This window comes from Parasteatoda tepidariorum, chromosome 12 (genome assembly GCF_982258835.1).
Source record: "Parasteatoda tepidariorum strain Cologne lab strain chromosome 12, Ptep-v5.0, whole genome shotgun sequence".
In the NCBI taxonomy this organism is placed as follows: domain Eukaryota; kingdom Metazoa; phylum Arthropoda; class Arachnida; order Araneae; family Theridiidae; genus Parasteatoda; species Parasteatoda tepidariorum.
The window spans coordinates 1,080,214-1,098,998 of NC_141766.1; the positions used below are offsets into that span (position 1 = coordinate 1,080,214).

The 18,785-nt window shown below is 37.7% G+C and overlaps 2 protein-coding genes across 2 annotated transcripts; one reads left to right on the top strand and one right to left on the bottom strand.

The window, feature by feature from the left end:
* Positions 1–7,394: 7,394 nt before the first annotated feature.
* On the top strand, positions 7,395–10,898 carry LOC147800882 (uncharacterized). Its single transcript, XM_087156190.1, has one exon. The coding sequence runs from the start codon at positions 8,029–8,031 to the stop codon at positions 8,845–8,847; it is 819 nt and encodes a 272-aa protein (XP_087012316.1). The 5' UTR covers positions 7,395–8,028; the 3' UTR covers positions 8,848–10,898.
* Positions 10,899–12,182: 1,284 nt separating this feature from the next.
* On the bottom strand, positions 12,183–14,264 carry LOC147800883 (uncharacterized). Its single transcript, XM_087156191.1, has one exon. It carries the CDS (start codon positions 13,809–13,811, stop codon positions 13,131–13,133), a length of 681 nt encoding a protein of 226 aa, XP_087012317.1. The 5' UTR covers positions 13,812–14,264; the 3' UTR covers positions 12,183–13,130.
* Between the last annotated feature and the right edge of the window lie 4,521 nt (positions 14,265–18,785).

Genomic DNA, 18,785 nt, shown 5'->3' on the forward strand with positions numbered 1-18,785 from the left:
CAGCTTGTTTCTTTTTATTTTCTGCTAATACCGTCGCGGCTTGGAGTAAAATATTACTGCTCGAATTTTTACTTTCTGCAACAGAAGACACAATAGTTTCATTTTGGGGGACTTCGGGTTTTGATTCTAAAAGTTTATCGCATAAGTTTTCATTATGTTTTCTACGACAAATAGTACAAGCAGATTTCTTCACACATCGCCTGACAATATGAAATTTTTCTAGACACTTAAAAAACCTTCCTTGACGTAATAAACATTGTTTCTTTTCGATAACACTTAATTTACATTCATCATTTTTATGATCATTAGAACAGAATACACATTTATTTTCATTACTAATAATATTTAAAGTAGCAGCACTCACATTCCTATCGTATCTCATTTTTGGGAATTTATTATTTTCAAAACCAGAAAATTCTCTTTCATTTCTATTTTTAGAATAACCCTGAAAAGAATTAGATTCTTTTTTCTGAAATGAAAATGTTCTTTCTCTTATTTCGATTTCGGATTTCAAATACTCTAACAATTTTGTTACATTCCATGAATCTGTTTAGTTTTTATATTCCCGATTATAATTTAAAATTAAACTATCAGGTATTAGTTTAGTTATAATTGGGAAAAGTAAAGGCGGCAAATTTAATAAATTATTAATATGCGATCTAATCAAAATTTCTTTTTTGCCGTATCGCTCGCTCTTCAAGAATATTAATTGCAATATCGTAGTTTTTCTCAGACAATGATAATCCCTGTATCGCGGTTTGAGCTTTTGATTTCAACAAACTTTTTAATTATGTGAATTTATCTATTTTATTTAAATTTTGATTATCATGAATCGCGTTTTTAAACTGAGACCAAAATTCTTGGAAGTTCTCAGGATTGCCATCAAATTTTTCAATGTAAATCTTAGGTAACTTAATTTTAATTTCAGCTTCTGAATTTTAGAATAAGTCACTAACAGTTGTATTTGAGCTTTCGACGCTAACAGTTTCTCTCTCGATTGCAGCCTTTTTGAGAATTTTCTCAATTTTAAACTTATAGAGAATAATTTTATTTCTGCATTCTTCAGTTGATTCAACTTCGGCTGTTATTTGTTTACAGTCTTCGATTTTATCAATAATGAGTTTATCTAGTTCAATTATTTGTTTTCCTTTTTCGTTTAACTGTACAAGTGCTACTTCTAAATTCGAATTTTCTAAAGCTTCGTCAATTTTAGTCATGAGTTTAATGGCACTTGTTCTTAAACCGCCTCTTCTCGTTTTTAGTTTCGCTTCGTCCGTCATTTTCGTTTTCAAATTTTTATAAACAAGCAATAAACAGTATACTGCCTTATTATAATAAGGCCTGTTTAGACGATCCTATTTCTTGGACAGAGATTGATTGATATTGATGGAAACTTGTTTTGCTTTGAGCTTTGATCGTGTAAACAAACATCCAAGAACTTGGTCCAACTTCTTGCATGATAGTACAGCATGTTCTACTTTCCATCCAAGTTTTTTCTCCCTTAACCAATCAGCGTCTTAGGTTTTGTGACGTCAACAGTCAGGCAGCAAATTATGTCATCTTCTTGTCTGTTTTCATATATTTTAGTCCAAATAAATTGATCTGTTGCGGTTTATTTGTGTTATTATGATTTTATTTGAATTTATTTAGTAATTTTAAACTTATGTAAGTATTATTTTATGATGTAGAATATGAACAATGCGCATGCGCAAGTTTTTCTTTCAACGAATCAGCGACATTCAAGAACTTGGATAGTGTCAACGAATCATCCAATTTCTTGGACAGAGAAATCCGTCCAATTTCTCGGATTCAAGAAATTGGACCGTGTAAACAGGCCTATAGTCACGGTGTTTTCGGCACCATGAAGAAATAGAGTAGAAATAATTCAAATATTCTTTATTACCCGGTTCTATCTTTTTACCAGACTTCGATACTGCGTCGCTTGTCTTCAAGAGAAAACGAACTCTAATAATAAAACATATTTAATAAAAAGAGGACGGACATAACATAAACGATCATCTTTCATCAAAGCTATAGAAATCAACACTGAAACAAAATAAAAACATTAATATTCATTCAGTCTGTGCGCCATCTGTTGGCATTAAAGTTAATCTGCTTCACCCTGTGAACAAACTTTCTATTAATTCTTTTCAACGATCAAAAAGCGCATTACTTAATTCTCATTCTCAACCTAATGCATGTGTTATATATTAAGATATTTCCCACTCTATTTATCAATGCTCCATTTTTAAAAGTTATAGTGTTTCAGAAAGATATGAACTCGTAATGAAAAATAAATTATGCATAAATTGTCTTCGCCCAAATCATACTGTAGCTTTTTGCAAAACGAAAACAAAATGTTTCTGTAAAAAATCTCACCATTCAATGCTTCACCGGGATAATAATTATTTCACTTCGCCCACTCAATCTACGATTCACGAAGTGAAGATCGCTCCCCTCTCCAGGGGCGTACGCAAGGGGGGGGGGTTAGGGGCTTAACCCCCCCCCCTTGAGCTCAGACAAAGTGAATTTACAAAATAATACAGACAAAAATAAAAATTTTAGTAGAAATTATGCGGGTTATTATTTTTTAAGACTATATATTTTTATTTGCCTTATGCCTACTTTCTTTTCTCACGGTATTTCTCAGAATACTGATAAAACATTTACTATAATAGGGTTGTATTTTTGAAACCAAATTCACGTGATACTGTTACGGGCGAGCCCCGATCACTGGTTCCTTTCTGACCTGCCAGTCGCGATAGTTTTCGAGACTGGCTGGCATTCGCGAGGTCTGGAATCCTAGACGTTCTGTCGTCTTTGAGACAATTCGAGAATTTTGTAGATGCGGTTAAAAAAAATTATATGAAATGGGGTTACATTTATTTTCGATTTTAGTCAGACTAAGAGTTATCTCTGCCGCTTGTCCTTCGGAGCTTGTTTCTAAATCTGTTTTGTTTTGGAGACTCTGTGCTCGTTGAAGTTATTCATTCCAGCTCGAAACTTTGAGATTGTAGCTTAGTGGATATTTCTGTGCCAATATATATGTATATATTTTTGCTGTTCTTGGATCTTTAGGATGTCTAAACGCAAGAATTTAACAATTTTTAATTACTTTGAGAAAAAATCACGACCTGAAATTAGTGAGGTGACAGCATCTAGTACCAATGTAAGTTTTTCTGTTGAACAGAAATGTGATACTTCCGTTGAAGAAAACGTTTCTAGCGTAACAGAATCTGATGAATGTGAAAGCGGCCCTCAAAGTGATACTTCCCACCCATGTGACATTGGACTTTTTTTTAGAAGATAATGCATGCGAGGATAAAAAACTGGATATACTTAAAAATGTTTGGGAACCCAATCCAGCATTTGTTTTTTCTGAAAAAGGAAAAAGAAAATTGAAATTTCAGTACAAATGGCTTTATCGCTGGAAATGGCTTGCATATTCAGAGGTTAAGGGTGGTGCTTTTTTCAAATTTTGTGTACTTTTCGCCCCAAGTGGTGCCGGTTCTGGAAAGCAACCTTTAGGCCAACAGTGCAATGTAAAATTTGACAACTGGAAAAATGCTGTAGAGCGATTTTCTGAACACGAGAAATGTCTTTATCACAAAAAATCGATCGAAACTGCTGGGACGTTAAACGATATTTTATTTGGAAAGATGAAACCTGTGGATGAACAAGTTGACAGTGCAGCAAGAAGAATTAGAAAACAGAAAAAACATTACTCCAATCATTGAAACCATCCTATTTTGTGGAAATCAAGGTCTCGCTGTAAGAGGACATAAGGATTCGGGAATAATTGCTGAACAACCAGGTGAAGAGAACGACGGAAATTTTCGGGCATTGCTTCGTTTCCGGAGTAAGAACGATTCGACTCTTAAGAACATTTTAGAGTCAAGCAGAAAAAATGCTCAGTATACCAGCCCTCGATTTCAGAACGAAGTTATTGAGGTTTGCAATATTTTAATCCTGCAAAAACTAGTCAGCAAGATTAATGATGCAACTTGCTTTTCCATTCTTGCAGATGAAACAACTGATATTGCAGGTATAGAGCAATTATCGTTATGCGTTCGATATGTCGATAAAGAAAATTTCAGCATCACCGAACAGTTTTTGCAATTCATTCCGGTGCATAACTTAACCGGAAAAGCAATAGCAACAACAATATTAGACCAATTACAGTCTATGAAAGTTGATATAAAAAGTTACGTGGACAGGGGTACGATGGTGCTGCATCAATGAGTGGAAAAATTAATGGTGTACAAGCCCACGTAAGAAGTATTGTCCCATCAGCACTCTATGTACATTGCTCTGCTCATAGCCTCAATTTGGCTGTATAAAATGCATGCGAAATAACTGGCATTAGAAATTGCTTAGGGACAATTAAAACATTATACGACTTTTTAAATACGCCAAAAAGACAGTATGTCCTATCTTCAGCAATAGAGGAGATGGAAACCAGCTCTAAGAGGGAGAAAATTAAACAGCTATGTGCAACCCGTTGGATGGAAAGATACGACTTAGTAACCGCTGTGGTGGAACTTTTCGAGCCTATCGCCGAAACACTACAAAAAATATCAGAATGGAACGATAAGGAATCAGCTACCCAGGCTAATTCTTTACTGTGCACAGTATCTAATTGCCAGTTCGTAATATCTCTTTTGTGCATTTACAAAGTTTTCACCATAACAATCCATCTCTGTAGATACCTACAAAAAACAAGCATAGATTTGATAGAGGCAGTGAGTCTTGCAGAAGATGTCATTAAAGATCTAAAATTAAAGCGTGAAAATGCCACTGAAACATTCTCTGAAATATTCAGCTCTTCTTCTCTTATGCTAACAAGCATTGGATCTTCCACTTCCATGCAAATCCCTAGAATAAAAGGAAGACAGAAAAATCGCGATAATTTTCCCTCATCGACACCGGAAACATATTTCTGAGTTAGTGTTTTTATTCCATTTATAGAAAATTTTATAACACAATTAAACTTAAGATTTGTATCGCATCGTGATATTTTGAAAGGATTTCAGTGTCTTCTACCTGCCGATCCTTTCATTTGCCAACCTTCAAACATAAAGGCTTTTGAAGCATTAGTGGAATTTTACGCTGGAGATTTGGATACCTGTAAAGAAAGCCTTAAGTCTGAACTAAAACTCTGGTATAAAAGATTAAAAAGGATTAGTGAAGACGGAGGTAGTGTTCCAAAAACTGCGGCGGATGCTCTTGAAAAGTGCAATAAAGATATAACACCAAACATTTTCAAACTCCTAGAAATATTGGTCGTTCTACCTGTTTCAACGAGTGCAAACGAAAGATCCTTTTTGACTTTGCGCCGTTTGAAGACTTATTTACGCAACTCAACGGGAAATAATAGAATGAATGGATTGGCGCTCTTAAGCATTCATAGAAAATTTACCCCAGCTGTCGAAGACATTTTAAACGAACTTGCAAAAAAACCCCGTCGTTTGGATATTACAGTATAAATCAATAAATTTTTAGCGTGGTTGTATACTGGTTTAATTCCCTATTTGTTGGTAAGTCATTTTTTAGTTAAATTCACTGGTTTTCTATGGAATATTCACGTTTATATGGTTATTATTTAGGTAGCTGTTACAGTATGAGTAGTTTTTTCTGGCTTGATTTATTCCTACTTTTTAATAAAAATAAAATATTTTACCTCTTATTATAAAAAAAATTATATTCTTAAACTTAAAAAATAAAAACAAAATTTAACTAAACAATGTTGTCGAAATAAAAAGTCAAAATTGTCTAGCTGTCTAAATTAGGGAAGTAATAGTGCTTTATTACATACTCGAATTTCTTTTAATAATTTCTGAAAATTATGAACCCCCCCCCCCCTTGAAAAAATTCTGCGTACGCCACTGCCCCTCTCTACCCCTCCTTCATCAAATATCGAAACCGCAAGCTCGGAAAACGGAACGGCGCTTCTCACATCTGGAAATTCAAACTTTGTTTTTATTAATACTGCTATAATTTACATTCAAGACTTGCATAATAGAAAAATACCCTTGAGAGCTGTTCTCGATTCTGCGGCCCAATCGAATTTCATTTGTAGTAAAGCGGCGAATATTCTAGGAAAAAATAAATATTCCGATTAGCGTATTAAATGATAGTTCTTTCAGCATTAAATATTATTTGACCACTCGTTTATCTAATTTAAATAATGATTTCAAACGCTGTGTGGATTTATTAATTGTTCCAAAAATAACTGGACTATCCCCTTCTAGAACTTTAAATCTTTCTGATTTGAACCCCCCCCCCCTAACGTAACATTAGCTGATCCTCATTTCTATGAACCAAATAAAGTACAGATATTATTGGGAGCTGAATTATTTTTCCATTTTTTAAAAGAAGGAAAGATTTGTTTAAAAACTAACAACTTAATTTTACAGAACACTAGTTTTGGTTACATTGTTTCAGGAAGTATTGATTATTCAAAAATGGAAACAAATCTATTTTCAAGTAATTTTTGTTTTTTGTCTATGGAAGATATAAATAATTCAATTAAAAAATTCTGGGAAAAAGAAGCAGTTGAGGAAAAGAAAACAATCAGTGATGAATTGACTTTTCGCAACAAACATTTTAAAGAAACACATTATCGAAAAGATGACGGACGATATATAGTTCAAATGCCGTCAAATTCTGATAATGTAGAATTAGGTGATTCTAAAGCTTTGACATCCTTGCGGTTAGAACAATTATGGAGAAAATTAGATAAAAATCCTAATATGCAAGTTCCGCAGTGGACTGATCGTTAAGACACGGTTCCCAGCAGATCACCGAAATCAAGCATCACTGACTACGGTCAGTGTGCGGGTGGGTGACCACTTGGATCAGTCTGCGTAGGGACCGAGGGTGTGCAGTATTGGTCCTCGTTAAACTGTGCTACCGTAAAGTGCTCGACTTCGCACGCAGGTCGTCGGGCTACCGAAGCGGGGTGCCATCCCCTCCGCAGAGAATCAAAATTGTGAAGGCATGTCTTCGGATCATCCTGCGGGATGTTTCCCAGACCGTCGCCAATAGCCCATTGTGCAGCTCTAGTGTGACGTAAATTAACAACAACAACAACCTAATATGCAAAAACTTTATTCTGATTTTATGCAAGAATAGGACGATTTAGGCCACATGGTTGAAGTAACATCGGAAGATAATTTGAATTCTGTTCTTCCTCATCATGGTATTTACAGACCTGAAAACTCGAGTACTACCTCTGCGTCGTTTTTAATGCTAGTGCTCAATCTACAAATCAAAAATCATTGAATGACGTTTTGCTTAAAGGAGGTATTGCAGTGGATCGTCTCGCCATTACGGCGATAACGAACTATCCTGGAACGCCGGTTTGGCGTGAACATTCAAAATTGGCAACCCTGCCACAGAGACTGTTTTCCCGCATTCGGGTTACAGCTTCGACCAGTGTAGCGTCGTAATTTTCACGTTCGTGCTAAGGCACGTGTTTATTTTATTCAAGATGTAAATTTACTAATTTCCTATTTCATTAAATATGTTTAACTTTTTATCTATGACTGGCATATATTAATTTCCTTTTAGATGTTTATTTAACTTTAAGTATTAATCTTTAAGTAATTAATTTAATTGCATGTGGCTTACCCATGTGCAATTAACTGGTGACCCGGCAAATCTTTCTTAATCTTCCGAAATATGCGAAGTCCAGTCTAGAATATTTTAATTTTCTATCTCTCGCAAATGATTAGTTTCAAAATTTCGAAATATTTTTTTCTCATATGGATTACACACGTGCATCTTCAAAGGTATGTGATCGAATTTTTTATGATTATCTGTGATTGGTCTTTTCCCTTAAATTTTATTTAATGCTGAGAAAAGTTTATTTTCGCGTGAACGTGCTATTTTTTTTCCTCCATTTTCTTTCATTTGTTTTATCATGTACCTATTCTTAATTTCTTTCATGTGTTGAGGGCGTAGTATATAGCTGATTTGAGCAAATAAGATATTAGTCTTACATATTTAAGGTATACTATTCTAATAATGCCAGATACACAAAATTATGGGAATGAAACTACCGGTACTAACGCTACCTCGCAAGTTTCTCATCTTGCGGTTAAAATTCCACCCCTGTGGAAGTTCAAAATTAAATTGTGGTTTATTCAGGTAGAGAGCAATTTCGCACTATCGAAAATAACAAACGATGTGACCAAATACAATCATCTCGTGTCTTCAATAGACCCAGAAACTTTATCCGCCGTCTCCGATATATTGTTCTCGCCACCTGCTACCGATAAGTACGAAACTTTAAAGAATAGGTTAATAACTGAGTTTTCCGCTTCAGAAAACGAGCAAATCCGCCAATTGATTTCGGAATTACATTTGGGAGACGACAAGCCTTCCCATTTATTACGAAAAATGCGCGAACTAGGCGGCACGTGCGTCAAAGACGACTTCTTGAAGACTTTGTGGTTCCAGAGATTACCATCCGAAATGCAAACAATATTAGCGATAAGCTCTGAATCTCTGGACAATCTTGCCAAACTGGCCGATAAGATCGCTGAAGTTAGGACCCCTACGACAGACGCAGGCATTTATGCAGTTAGTCAGTCTTCCGAAATCGGCGCGCTGCGAAACGAAATCGCAGCTTTAACTAAGCAAGTGGAGCGGCTGTCGCGTGAGCGCAGTAAAAGCCCCTTTCGCAGATATGCGTCCCCATTTAGACGTAACAATTCCCGCGAGCGCCGAGATGGTAATAATTACTGTTTTTATCATACCCGTTTCGGTGAAAACGCAAGAAAATGCCGATCCCCGTGTGCGTACTCAAATTCTGCAAATAGAAATCCGGAAAACCCGCAGTAGCGGCTGTCGATCGAGATATATCGGAGGCAGTCGCTCATTCGTATCGATTACACATATACGATAAGAAATCTCACCATAAATTTCTAATAGATTCTGGATCTGATGTGTCATGCATCCCTCTCCCTAAGCACCAAAAGCATTTAAAACCAGATTCCCTCCAATTATTCGCGGCGAACAATTCAAAAATTTGCACTTATGGATCTAAGTTATTAAATGTTGACCTGGGAGACGTAATTTTACATGGGAATTTTTAATCGCTAATGTTCCTGTACCTATATTAGGCGCCGATTTTTTACAAAATTTTGACCTTCTAATAGATCTTAAGCGACGCAAATTAATAGATAACGTTACTAAATTTACTCGCCCTGGGATAATTTCAAATACTAAAAAAAAAATTTCCGTTAAGCTTATTTCGGGTGATTCGCCCTATCATCACATTTTATCAGAATTCCCGGATTTAACAAAATTGTCATCTGGTATTAAACCGGTCAAGCATAATACGGTTCACTATATCGAAACAACGGGACTGCCAATTCATAGTAAACCCAGAATTATATGAAACGGTGAGAAAAGAATTCCAAATTATGATGGATCAAGGAATTTGACGACCATCCAAATCTCCGTGGTCCTCACCCCTCCATGTTGTTTCAAAGAGTTCTGGTAGCATTCGCCCTGTTGGCGACTATACAGGGTGGTCCCGAATTCATGGCACAAACTTTAATGGTAGGTACAGGACATTGTAACAATGATTTATTGTATAGGAATGTATAGTCGCAAGTGACGCGGTGAGGCGTAAACAGTGGAAATAAAAGGAAAAAGAAATGGAGTGATCGGTTGGTATCATTGCCGGTAGAGGGCAGTAGATGTCCAGCCGCCGTTGAAAATGATGCATCGCAGTAGGGAAAAGCGCCGTTCACAATTGTGCTGCCGTAGACGATGGGTGACTTTACGTATGCAGAAAAAGCAGACATGCATTACATGTACGGCCGTGCAAATGGTAACGGCAGAGCTGCGTTACGAATGTATCGCGCGGAGTATCCTGATCGACGAATGCCGGATCATAGAATTTTTCAACGGTTACATCGTCAACTTTGTGAAACAGGTGCGTTCGACGTCAACAGCTGGTCGATTAAGAGCTGTACGCACTCCAAGGCTGGAAGAAAGCATCTTGAACATTGTGGCTGATAGACCCGAGTCAAGCACAAGAACTGTTGCGCGTGACGTAGGTGAGAGTCATCAGACTGTATGCAGAGTGCTAAACAAAAATCGCTTACACCCCTTCCATTTTCAGAAAGTACAAGCATTGAATCCGGCAGATTATCCTCTCCGCGTGAACTTCTGCCTGTGGGTGATGCATCAATGTGCGCTGCAGCCGGATTTCGTAGGTGATGTGCTATTTACAGATGAAGCGACTTTTTCACGCGATGGTGTCTTTAATGCGCACAATTCCCATGTGTGGGCAACCGATAATCCACATGCAACGCGTCCACATGCGTTTCAACAACGTTCCTGTATTAATGTGTGGGCTGGTATTGTGAACGACTTTTTGATTGGCCCAAACTTACTACCCACGCGACTCAGTGGCGGAAGCTATCTTATTTTTCTGAAAGAAGTGTTACTACAACTGCTACATGATGTTCCGATCGCCATTCGTAACCGCATGTGGTTTCAGCACAATGGGGCGCCAGCACACTTCAGCATTGATGTACAGAATTACCTGAATGCCACGTTTGGTGCTCGATGGATTGGGCGTGGTGGACCAATCCCTTGGCCACCCCGATCTCCCGATTTATCGAGCCTCGATTACTTTTTATGGGGACATCTAAAGCATCTTGTTTATGAGACTACAGTTGACTCAGATGAGGATCTCGTCGCTCGCATATCTGTAGCTGCTGCTGGTGTGCGCGAAATACCAGGCATCTTTGAACGTGTACGCCAATCGCTCCACCGACGCTGTCAAGCATGTATCGCCTCTGATGGACGCAATTTTGAACACTTACTGTAAACATGACTCTTGTCAACAACGCTTTCAATAAAATCTTTGTTTTTCCTTTCGGCCGTTATTTCTCCTGTTTACGCCTCACCGCGTCACTTGCGACTATACATTCCTATACAATAAATCATTGTAACAATGTCCTGTACCTACCATTAAAGTTTGTACCATGAATTCGGGACCACCCTGTAGAAGATTAAACGCTCGGACTATTCCGGATCGTTACCCGATCCCACATATTCAAGATTTTTCTAATGCACTTCACGGTCGGAAACTTTTTTCAAAACTTGACATAGTACGTGCTTATTTTCATATCCCTGTGCATCCAGACCACATAGAAAAAACCGCAATTTCTACCCCATTTGGGTTATTTGAATTTCCTTATTTAAATTTCGGGTTGTGTGGGGCGGCACAAACCTTTCAGAGGTTTATGCACGAGGTGCTAGGAGATCTTGATTTTTGTTATGTTTACTTAGATGATATCCTGGTATATAGTACTACGGAAGAGGAACATAATAAACATTTAAGAATCGTACTTGAAAGATTAAATTCTTACGTTTTAACTATAAACGTTGCAAAATGTATATTTGGTGTATCCGAAGTCCCTTTCTTAGGACATTTAGTTACCAGTAACGGAACCAAACCTCTACCCGACAAAGTCGAACCAATTTTAAATTATCCTCAACCCGAGACAGTTAGTGAAATGAGACGATTTCTTGGTCTTTTAAATTTTTTCCGCAGATTTTTACCGCATATCGCCCATAATCAAAATCATCTTAACGGTTATTTAAAAGGTTCTAAACGTAACGATAAAAGGAAAATTACATGGACAGACGAATCTTTGAAAGAATTTCAAAATTGTAAAGCATTATTATTTTATTTTATTTTATGACCGCCGTTGAACAGTCGACCCAATTTTTGGGTTTACGACTACAAATGTTCAACGCCGTAGCCTTGTAATTTTGAACCAATCCAGAAGACAAGGAAACTCCTGGATCGGTACCCCCAGAGGTATTGATTTGTTATGGGAACATGGAGGACTTTGAGACTCGACAGATTTAACGTGCATCAGTCACCATTTACTACACGGGGAGTCTTCGACCAGCAGGGACCGAACCCACGAACTCTTGGACATGGGCCCGGCACCCCACTGACCAGGCAATCCCGGCCTAGTAGCGACAATTTAATTTTACATGAATTAACTAGCAGCGTTACATTACAGCCACGAAGAATGGACATCGACAATAACAGTACAATATAAAATAGCTAGCCACGTCACAGGTAATTTTTTTTTAAATTTTTTTTTATTATTTTAAATTTTTTTTTTTTTTTTGACATTTAACATAAATGGCCATCACGGGTAGCTGAAAAGCTCCGGACTCACTGTCTGTCCCCAGGGACTGGGAGCAGGGTCAGTGGTGAGGCTTGTGTGGTATGTATGTTTTGTTTATGTTGTGTTGCGTGTTTTACCTATTTTTCTTATGAGTAGTAGTTGAGGCAGTGCTTTGGCGGATCATGATATAGATTACTGTTTTTCCTTGTGTGTGCGTTTATAGACAGTTAAGCCATCTCTTGTTTGTGTGGATCGAGCTTGAGTCTTTTTTTTTTTTTTGAAATTTTATTAGCCTCACGGACAACAGCTTGTGTTGACTGACTGCCTGTCAAATGTTTGCTGGTCAGGGGTGGGGCCAGAGTGTGTTTTTATGCTGCAGCAATGGTTTGCCTGGAGCCCTGACACCTCAACATTGTATTTGCTGCCAGTATTTTTACAAAGTTATTATAAGGTTTATGACATATTATCTGTGATGTTTCTGGTTATGGCTAGAATATTTATTAGTTTTTGCATAATATGCTTGTTTTTGAAACTGTCTGCAAATATCGTTCTGCCTTGTTCATTGGGTTTTTTGAGGTGATATGATTCAGTTAGTGGGCAGTCATGTAGGTAGTGACTTGGGGTACCTGTGTCATCGCATGGGCATGTGCCTGTGTTTATTCGCTGCATCCTGTGTAAGAATGAGGGGAAGAAGCCATGTCCTGTAAGGAATTGTATTGCTGCTGGATGGCCTATGAGTCGGTCTGTGTCTACTTTAGGATAATATGATTTTGTTGTATAGCCTTTTTCATTTTCGTCCCAGTATGCTTGCCAAAGTTTTTGTGTGATGTTTTTAAGTTTATTTCTTAGGCTCGATGGTGGAAGCAGAACACCGCTGGGAATCCCGTGACCTGCTGCTGCGTCTTTAGCCGCTAAATCCGCTGCTTCATTGCCTATGTTACCTGTGTGCGCTGCCACTCAGTGTATTTGTGTGTTGCTGCATTTTCTGACTAGGTGTTCTAGTTGTCTTTGTGTTGTTGCCACGTGTGGGTCCTTTTGTTTCGTTTTTCTAATAGCGTGTATACTAGCCAGCCTGTCTGTGAAAATTGTTGCATCTTTGCAGCTGTGTGTCTCTAACCAATTGATGGCTTCTTTTATGGCTAAAACCTCTGCTTGAAACACTGTGTTTTCTTGTTTTAACGTAAATTTGTATGTATCTGTATGTTGGTTGTTGTGGTAAACACAGAATGCAGCTCCCACGCCATTGTCTGTTTTGGAGTCATCGGTGTTGTTTTGAGTACTTGTTGGTAGGTTTGTGTATTTATGGCTAGTCTTATGGGCCGGGTGGACCATATGTGTTTTTATCTTTTGTTGATAATCACCCGCTTTTATATTGTATTGTGTGTTTTCTTGATTGAATCTTAATATGTTAGCTAGTAGTGCTTCTTTTTGGATTTGCAGGTGCAATGGCGGTAAACCTGCCAGAACATTCAGACCTGGTGTGGGTGCTGTTTTGAATGATCTTGTTATTCTGACTAGTAGGGGCCGCTGCACCTTGTGCAGCTCTTTGATCGCGGTTTTATCTAGTTCCGTACCCCAAGCTGCTGCAGCGTACGTAAAGGCCTTTTCTGCTACAGTCTTGTACCAATGCTTGAGCATTTTAGTATTAATGCCTCAGGTCCTTGGGGCTAGTTTTATGAGATTGTTGTGTAGTGTTGTGGCTCTAGTTCTTAGTGATTTAATGTGTTCTAGGTAGTTTAGATGATGATCCAATACTATACCTAGGTATTTGATGTGATTTACTGGTTTTATTGCGTTACCGTCTATTTTGATTATTGGTTGTCTCTGCTTGAAAGGATTATTAAAAGTGATGTAGTTGCACTTGTTAATTGACAGTTTTAGGCTTTGTGCCTTAAAAAAATTGCTGAATTGTGTCATTGCCTCATTAGCATTTGATTCTAGGTGTTTCCTTGTTTTGCCTGAGACAATGAAGCTGTAGTCATCTACAAAAGCTTGTGTTTTAACATGGTCGTGTTTGAACTGTTGTAAAAAGATATCCGCAATGATAAGCCATAGTAGGGGTCCTAGGCAGGAGCCCTGTAGACAACCCTTGTAGATATCGATTTTAGTTATATCGTTACCACCGTTGAACTCAACTGACCTGTGTGAGAGGTAGCTGTTGATTATGTTTGTGAGCTGAGTCGGACAGTTTATAGAATTTAATCTGTGTATTATGTGTGTCCACTGTATGGAGTCAAAGGCGCCCTTGATGTTGACCGATATTAGAGATTTATAGTATTGCCGTTTACAATTTTTATTCTTTTTGGCTGTTTTGGCCTCGCTAATTACAGTTTTTAGAGCCGACTCAGTCGATCTGCCTTCTCTGAAGCCAAATTGGCAGTCGCTGAGTTTGTTGTTTTTTTCCAGGTGATGGATCAGTCTCTGATAAATAATTTTTTCCAAGAGTTTCCCTATTGTTGGTAGAAGACATATGGGCCTGTAGGCATCTGGTTGTGTTAGATCTTTGCTTGGTTTTGCGAAATAAACTACTGTTGCTGATTTGATGTTGTTCGGAAAATGGTTAAGCTCCAGACATTTATTGACCCAGTTAGTTAAGATTGTTGGGTCGGCATCAAAGACCCTTCTCCATATCATGAAGTCCAGCCCGTCCGGACCTGGGGCTTTTGTTGATTTGAATGCGAATAAAGCATCCTTTACCTCGTTTTGCTCGACCCTGGGTTCCGTGTTAGTGTTGTTTTGTATTCGAGGAGGCTGGTCTGATATGTTTGCGTCTTTGTCAGGGAAGTGATGTTTTGTGAGGAAGGTCATTGCCTCTTGTTTGGTTGGTTGACTAATGTTAGGAATATGTAATTTAAGGACGGTTGGCTTGAAGAGTTTATTATGGGCCATTTTAAAAGCAGTCCCGTAGTTATTTGTTTGAGTATTGCAGAATGTCTTCCATGAGTGCTCTTTTGCTTTGTTGATTTGTTTTTTGTAATTTGCTTTGCTTTTGCTTAGTTCCAGTTTTATTTGTACTTTTAGTGTGGGGTCCTGACAGTTGTTGTATCTCTTACATAAAGCTCTTAGTCGGTTCCTATCGATTTTTAGCTCGCTATTAAACCATGCTGGCTTGGTTGGAGCCTTGGAAGTTTTTAGCTTGTAGATCTGCTTTGAGATTTTGGTAACATTATTTATTAGTTGTTTGGTGTAATTATCTAGTTCTGTTGCTGTTGCAGCTGCTTCGCATTCCTTGTTGAGACTGTATGCATTGTTTTTAATTAGTCGTGTGAATTTCTTATGGTTACCGAAGTTTGTTTTAAGTCTGTTGGTTGTTGGTAGAATAGTTTCTCGGTTTACGTTGAAAATGATATATCTACCCTTATGAAAAAATCGAGGTATAAATGAGGTATAAACGAGGTATATTTTAAAGGTATAAAGAAGGTTGTTATTTAAATACGTCGTTAAGGTTGAAAAGGGTGCAAATGAATACCTCAAAATCAACCCCAAATATACCTCCAGAGGTATATATATTTCAACCTGAGGTGTTTAATTTTATATCTGTGTAGAGGTAGATATTTACTACTTTAAAGTGTTTAATTTTCAACCTTAGGTCATTACATATCAGCCTGAAGTATATTTTTTTACACTTGTGGAAGTATTTATTCAACAACCTAAGGTGTGTCATTTTACACTTCAGCTTATTATAAATCTACCTCAGGTGTATTTTGTTCGACTTCAGGTAATTGTTTTCAAACCTCAGGTATATAATTTTATGCTTGTAGAGGTATATATTTATCAACCTGTGGTGTGTCGTTTTACACTTTTGGCTGTTATAAATCAACCTCAGGTGTATTTTGTTCTTCCTCAAGTAATTATTTTTCAACCTCAGGTATATAATTTTATGCTTGTAGAGGTATATATTTATCAACCTGTGGTGTGTCGTTTTACACTTTTGGCTGTTATAAATCAACCTCAGGTGTATTTTGTTCTTCCTCAAGTAATTATTTTTCAACCTCAGGTATTGTGGTGATATTTATTAACATCTTGTTTTAACTGTAACTGTGCTTGATTTTCAATTGTTTTACTATTTATGTTTATAAGTATGTAGTCCTCAGCGGCTAGCCTAATTTTGCTAATTAAAGCTTTATTAAGTTATTATGTCTGCCTAAATTGATTGTCACAACAATTTAATTAGCAAAATTATATTCTGATAAATGTGAGTACTGGTATTCATCGTCATGGAAAATTTTCTGAAACCGGAACGTTTCGACTTCGACCCCACGTGTGCTAACGCTGAAAATAAGTGGCTACATTGGAAGAAAACTTTCGAAAACTTTTTGTCAAAGGTGCCTAATCTTGTTGAAGATAATAAACTCCCACTCCTAATTAATTATGTATCTGCAAACGTTTTCCAATCAATAAGTGAAGCCACCAGCTACTCGGCCGCTATCTCTGCTTTGGATGCACTCTACGTAGTAAAGAGGAATGAAATTTTCGCTCGTCATTGCTTGGCCTCAAGAAACCAACTATCTAATGAAACTGTTAACGAATTTCTTCAAGTTTTAAAGCAACTAAGTAAAAACTGTAACTTCACACAAGTCTCGGCTGAAACTTATAAAAATGAGTATATACGTGATGCTTTCATTAGAGGGTTGCGGAATACCCGCATTAGAGAGCGTCTGCTCGAAAATACAACAATCACTTTAGACAATGCAGTCAACCAAGCCCGTGCTCTTGAACTGGCTGAAGCTCATTCTGCTTCATATCTCACTAACTCACAACCTATGCCTTCTGCTGCACTAGACTGTACTGATGATGCTTTTGAAAAAGAAACCCTTGCAGCAATTCCTCGTGGATCATGTTTTTTCTGTGGTAATAGTGATAATCATATACGAAGTAACTGTCCGGCTAGAAACAGTGTTTGTCATTCGTGTGGAAAAAAAGGTCACTATCAACGTGTGTGTAGAGCGAAAACTCGGCATAAAATAAATACAACTGCCTCTGCTCATCTAATTGCTTCTGTGTCGCCAGCCCCTGGTTGTCTCCAAAAATCCCTCACATTTGTTACAGTAAATAGTGTAAAATTGGTTGCTCTAATAGACACTGGGAGTTCACTCAGTTTCTTAAACTATAAACATGTTGAGAAATGCAATCTTCAACTGAAGTCATACTCTGGTACTATCACTATGGCCAACTCTGCTGTTACCTCAAGTGTGGTTGGGCGTGCAACTGTAACTCTTGACCTTCTAGATCACAAGTATGAACAGATTGAAGTACTGGTTATGAAGAATTTATGTGCTGACTTTCTGATTGGTCATGACATTCTTAAACTCCATTCCTCCTTAGTCATCAATTTTGACGGCAGCAAGTCGCCCCTCCAAATTTGCTCATTAGCTGTTGCTAAAATTCAACCTGTATCATTGTTTTCTAACCTGACGCCTGATTGCAAACCAGTGCAAACTAAGTCAAGACGTCTCCCTCTAGAAGATCAAGGGTTTATTACCTCAGAGATACAAAAACTCATTGAAGAAGAGGTCATCGAGCCCAGCAACTCTCCTTGGAGAGCACAAGCTTTTGTGGTGAAAGGTGAAAACAAAAAATCTAGGATGGTCATCGATTACTCTCAAACAATCAACAGATTTACAATGTTAGATGCTTATCCTCTACCTAAAATTGAGGAACTCATATCTAAGGTTGCTACCTACCAAGTGTTTAGTAAAATAGACTTAAGAAATGCATATCATCAGCTCCCGATTTTGGATTCTGAAAAACACATGACTGCTTTTGAGGCAGACGGAAAGCTTTTTCAGTTTAAACGTGTCCCTTTTGGAGTTATTAATGGTGTGGCATGCTTTCAAAGAACAATTGATAAAATTGTACAAGAAGAAGGTCTTACAGATACCTACCCTTACTTAGATGATGTGACTGTTTGTGGTACAAACCAACAGGAACATGATGAAAATCTTGCAAGGTTCAAATCTGCTGCAATCAAGTTTAATCTTACACTAAATGAAGAAAAATGTAACTACTCTTCTCAATCTATATCCCTACTTGGTTACATAATTGAGAATAAAAATATTAAACCTGATCCAGAACGTCTGAAGCCACTCTTAAGTCTACCTGTCCCTAAAGATACTGCTTCATTGCAACGTGCTCTGGGAATGTTCGCCCATCATGGAAGGTGGATCCCTTCTTTCTCAAAAAAAATTCGTCCCCTCTTGGCTTGCAACTCTTTCCCTTTATCTCAGGAAGCTACCACAGCCTTCCAGTCAGTAAAAGATGATGTAGCCAATGCATCTCTTGCTGCAATAGAAAATGACATTCCATTTCGTGTAGAAACTGATGCTTCTGACTTTGCCATTGGGGCAACATTGAGCCAAGCTGGTCGCCCTATAGCCATTTTTTCACGTACCCTAAATCAATCAGAGCAAAGACATTCATCTATTGAAAAAGAAGCATATGCCATAGTGGAATCTCTGAAGTATTGGCGGCATTACCTTATAGGGAGACACTTTGAGGTGTTTACCGACCAACGCTCAGTCTCTTTTATGTTTAATCAACAACACAATAGCAAAATAAAAAATGAGAAGATACTGCGATGGCGTCTTGAGCTTGCCTGCTTCAAATTTGATA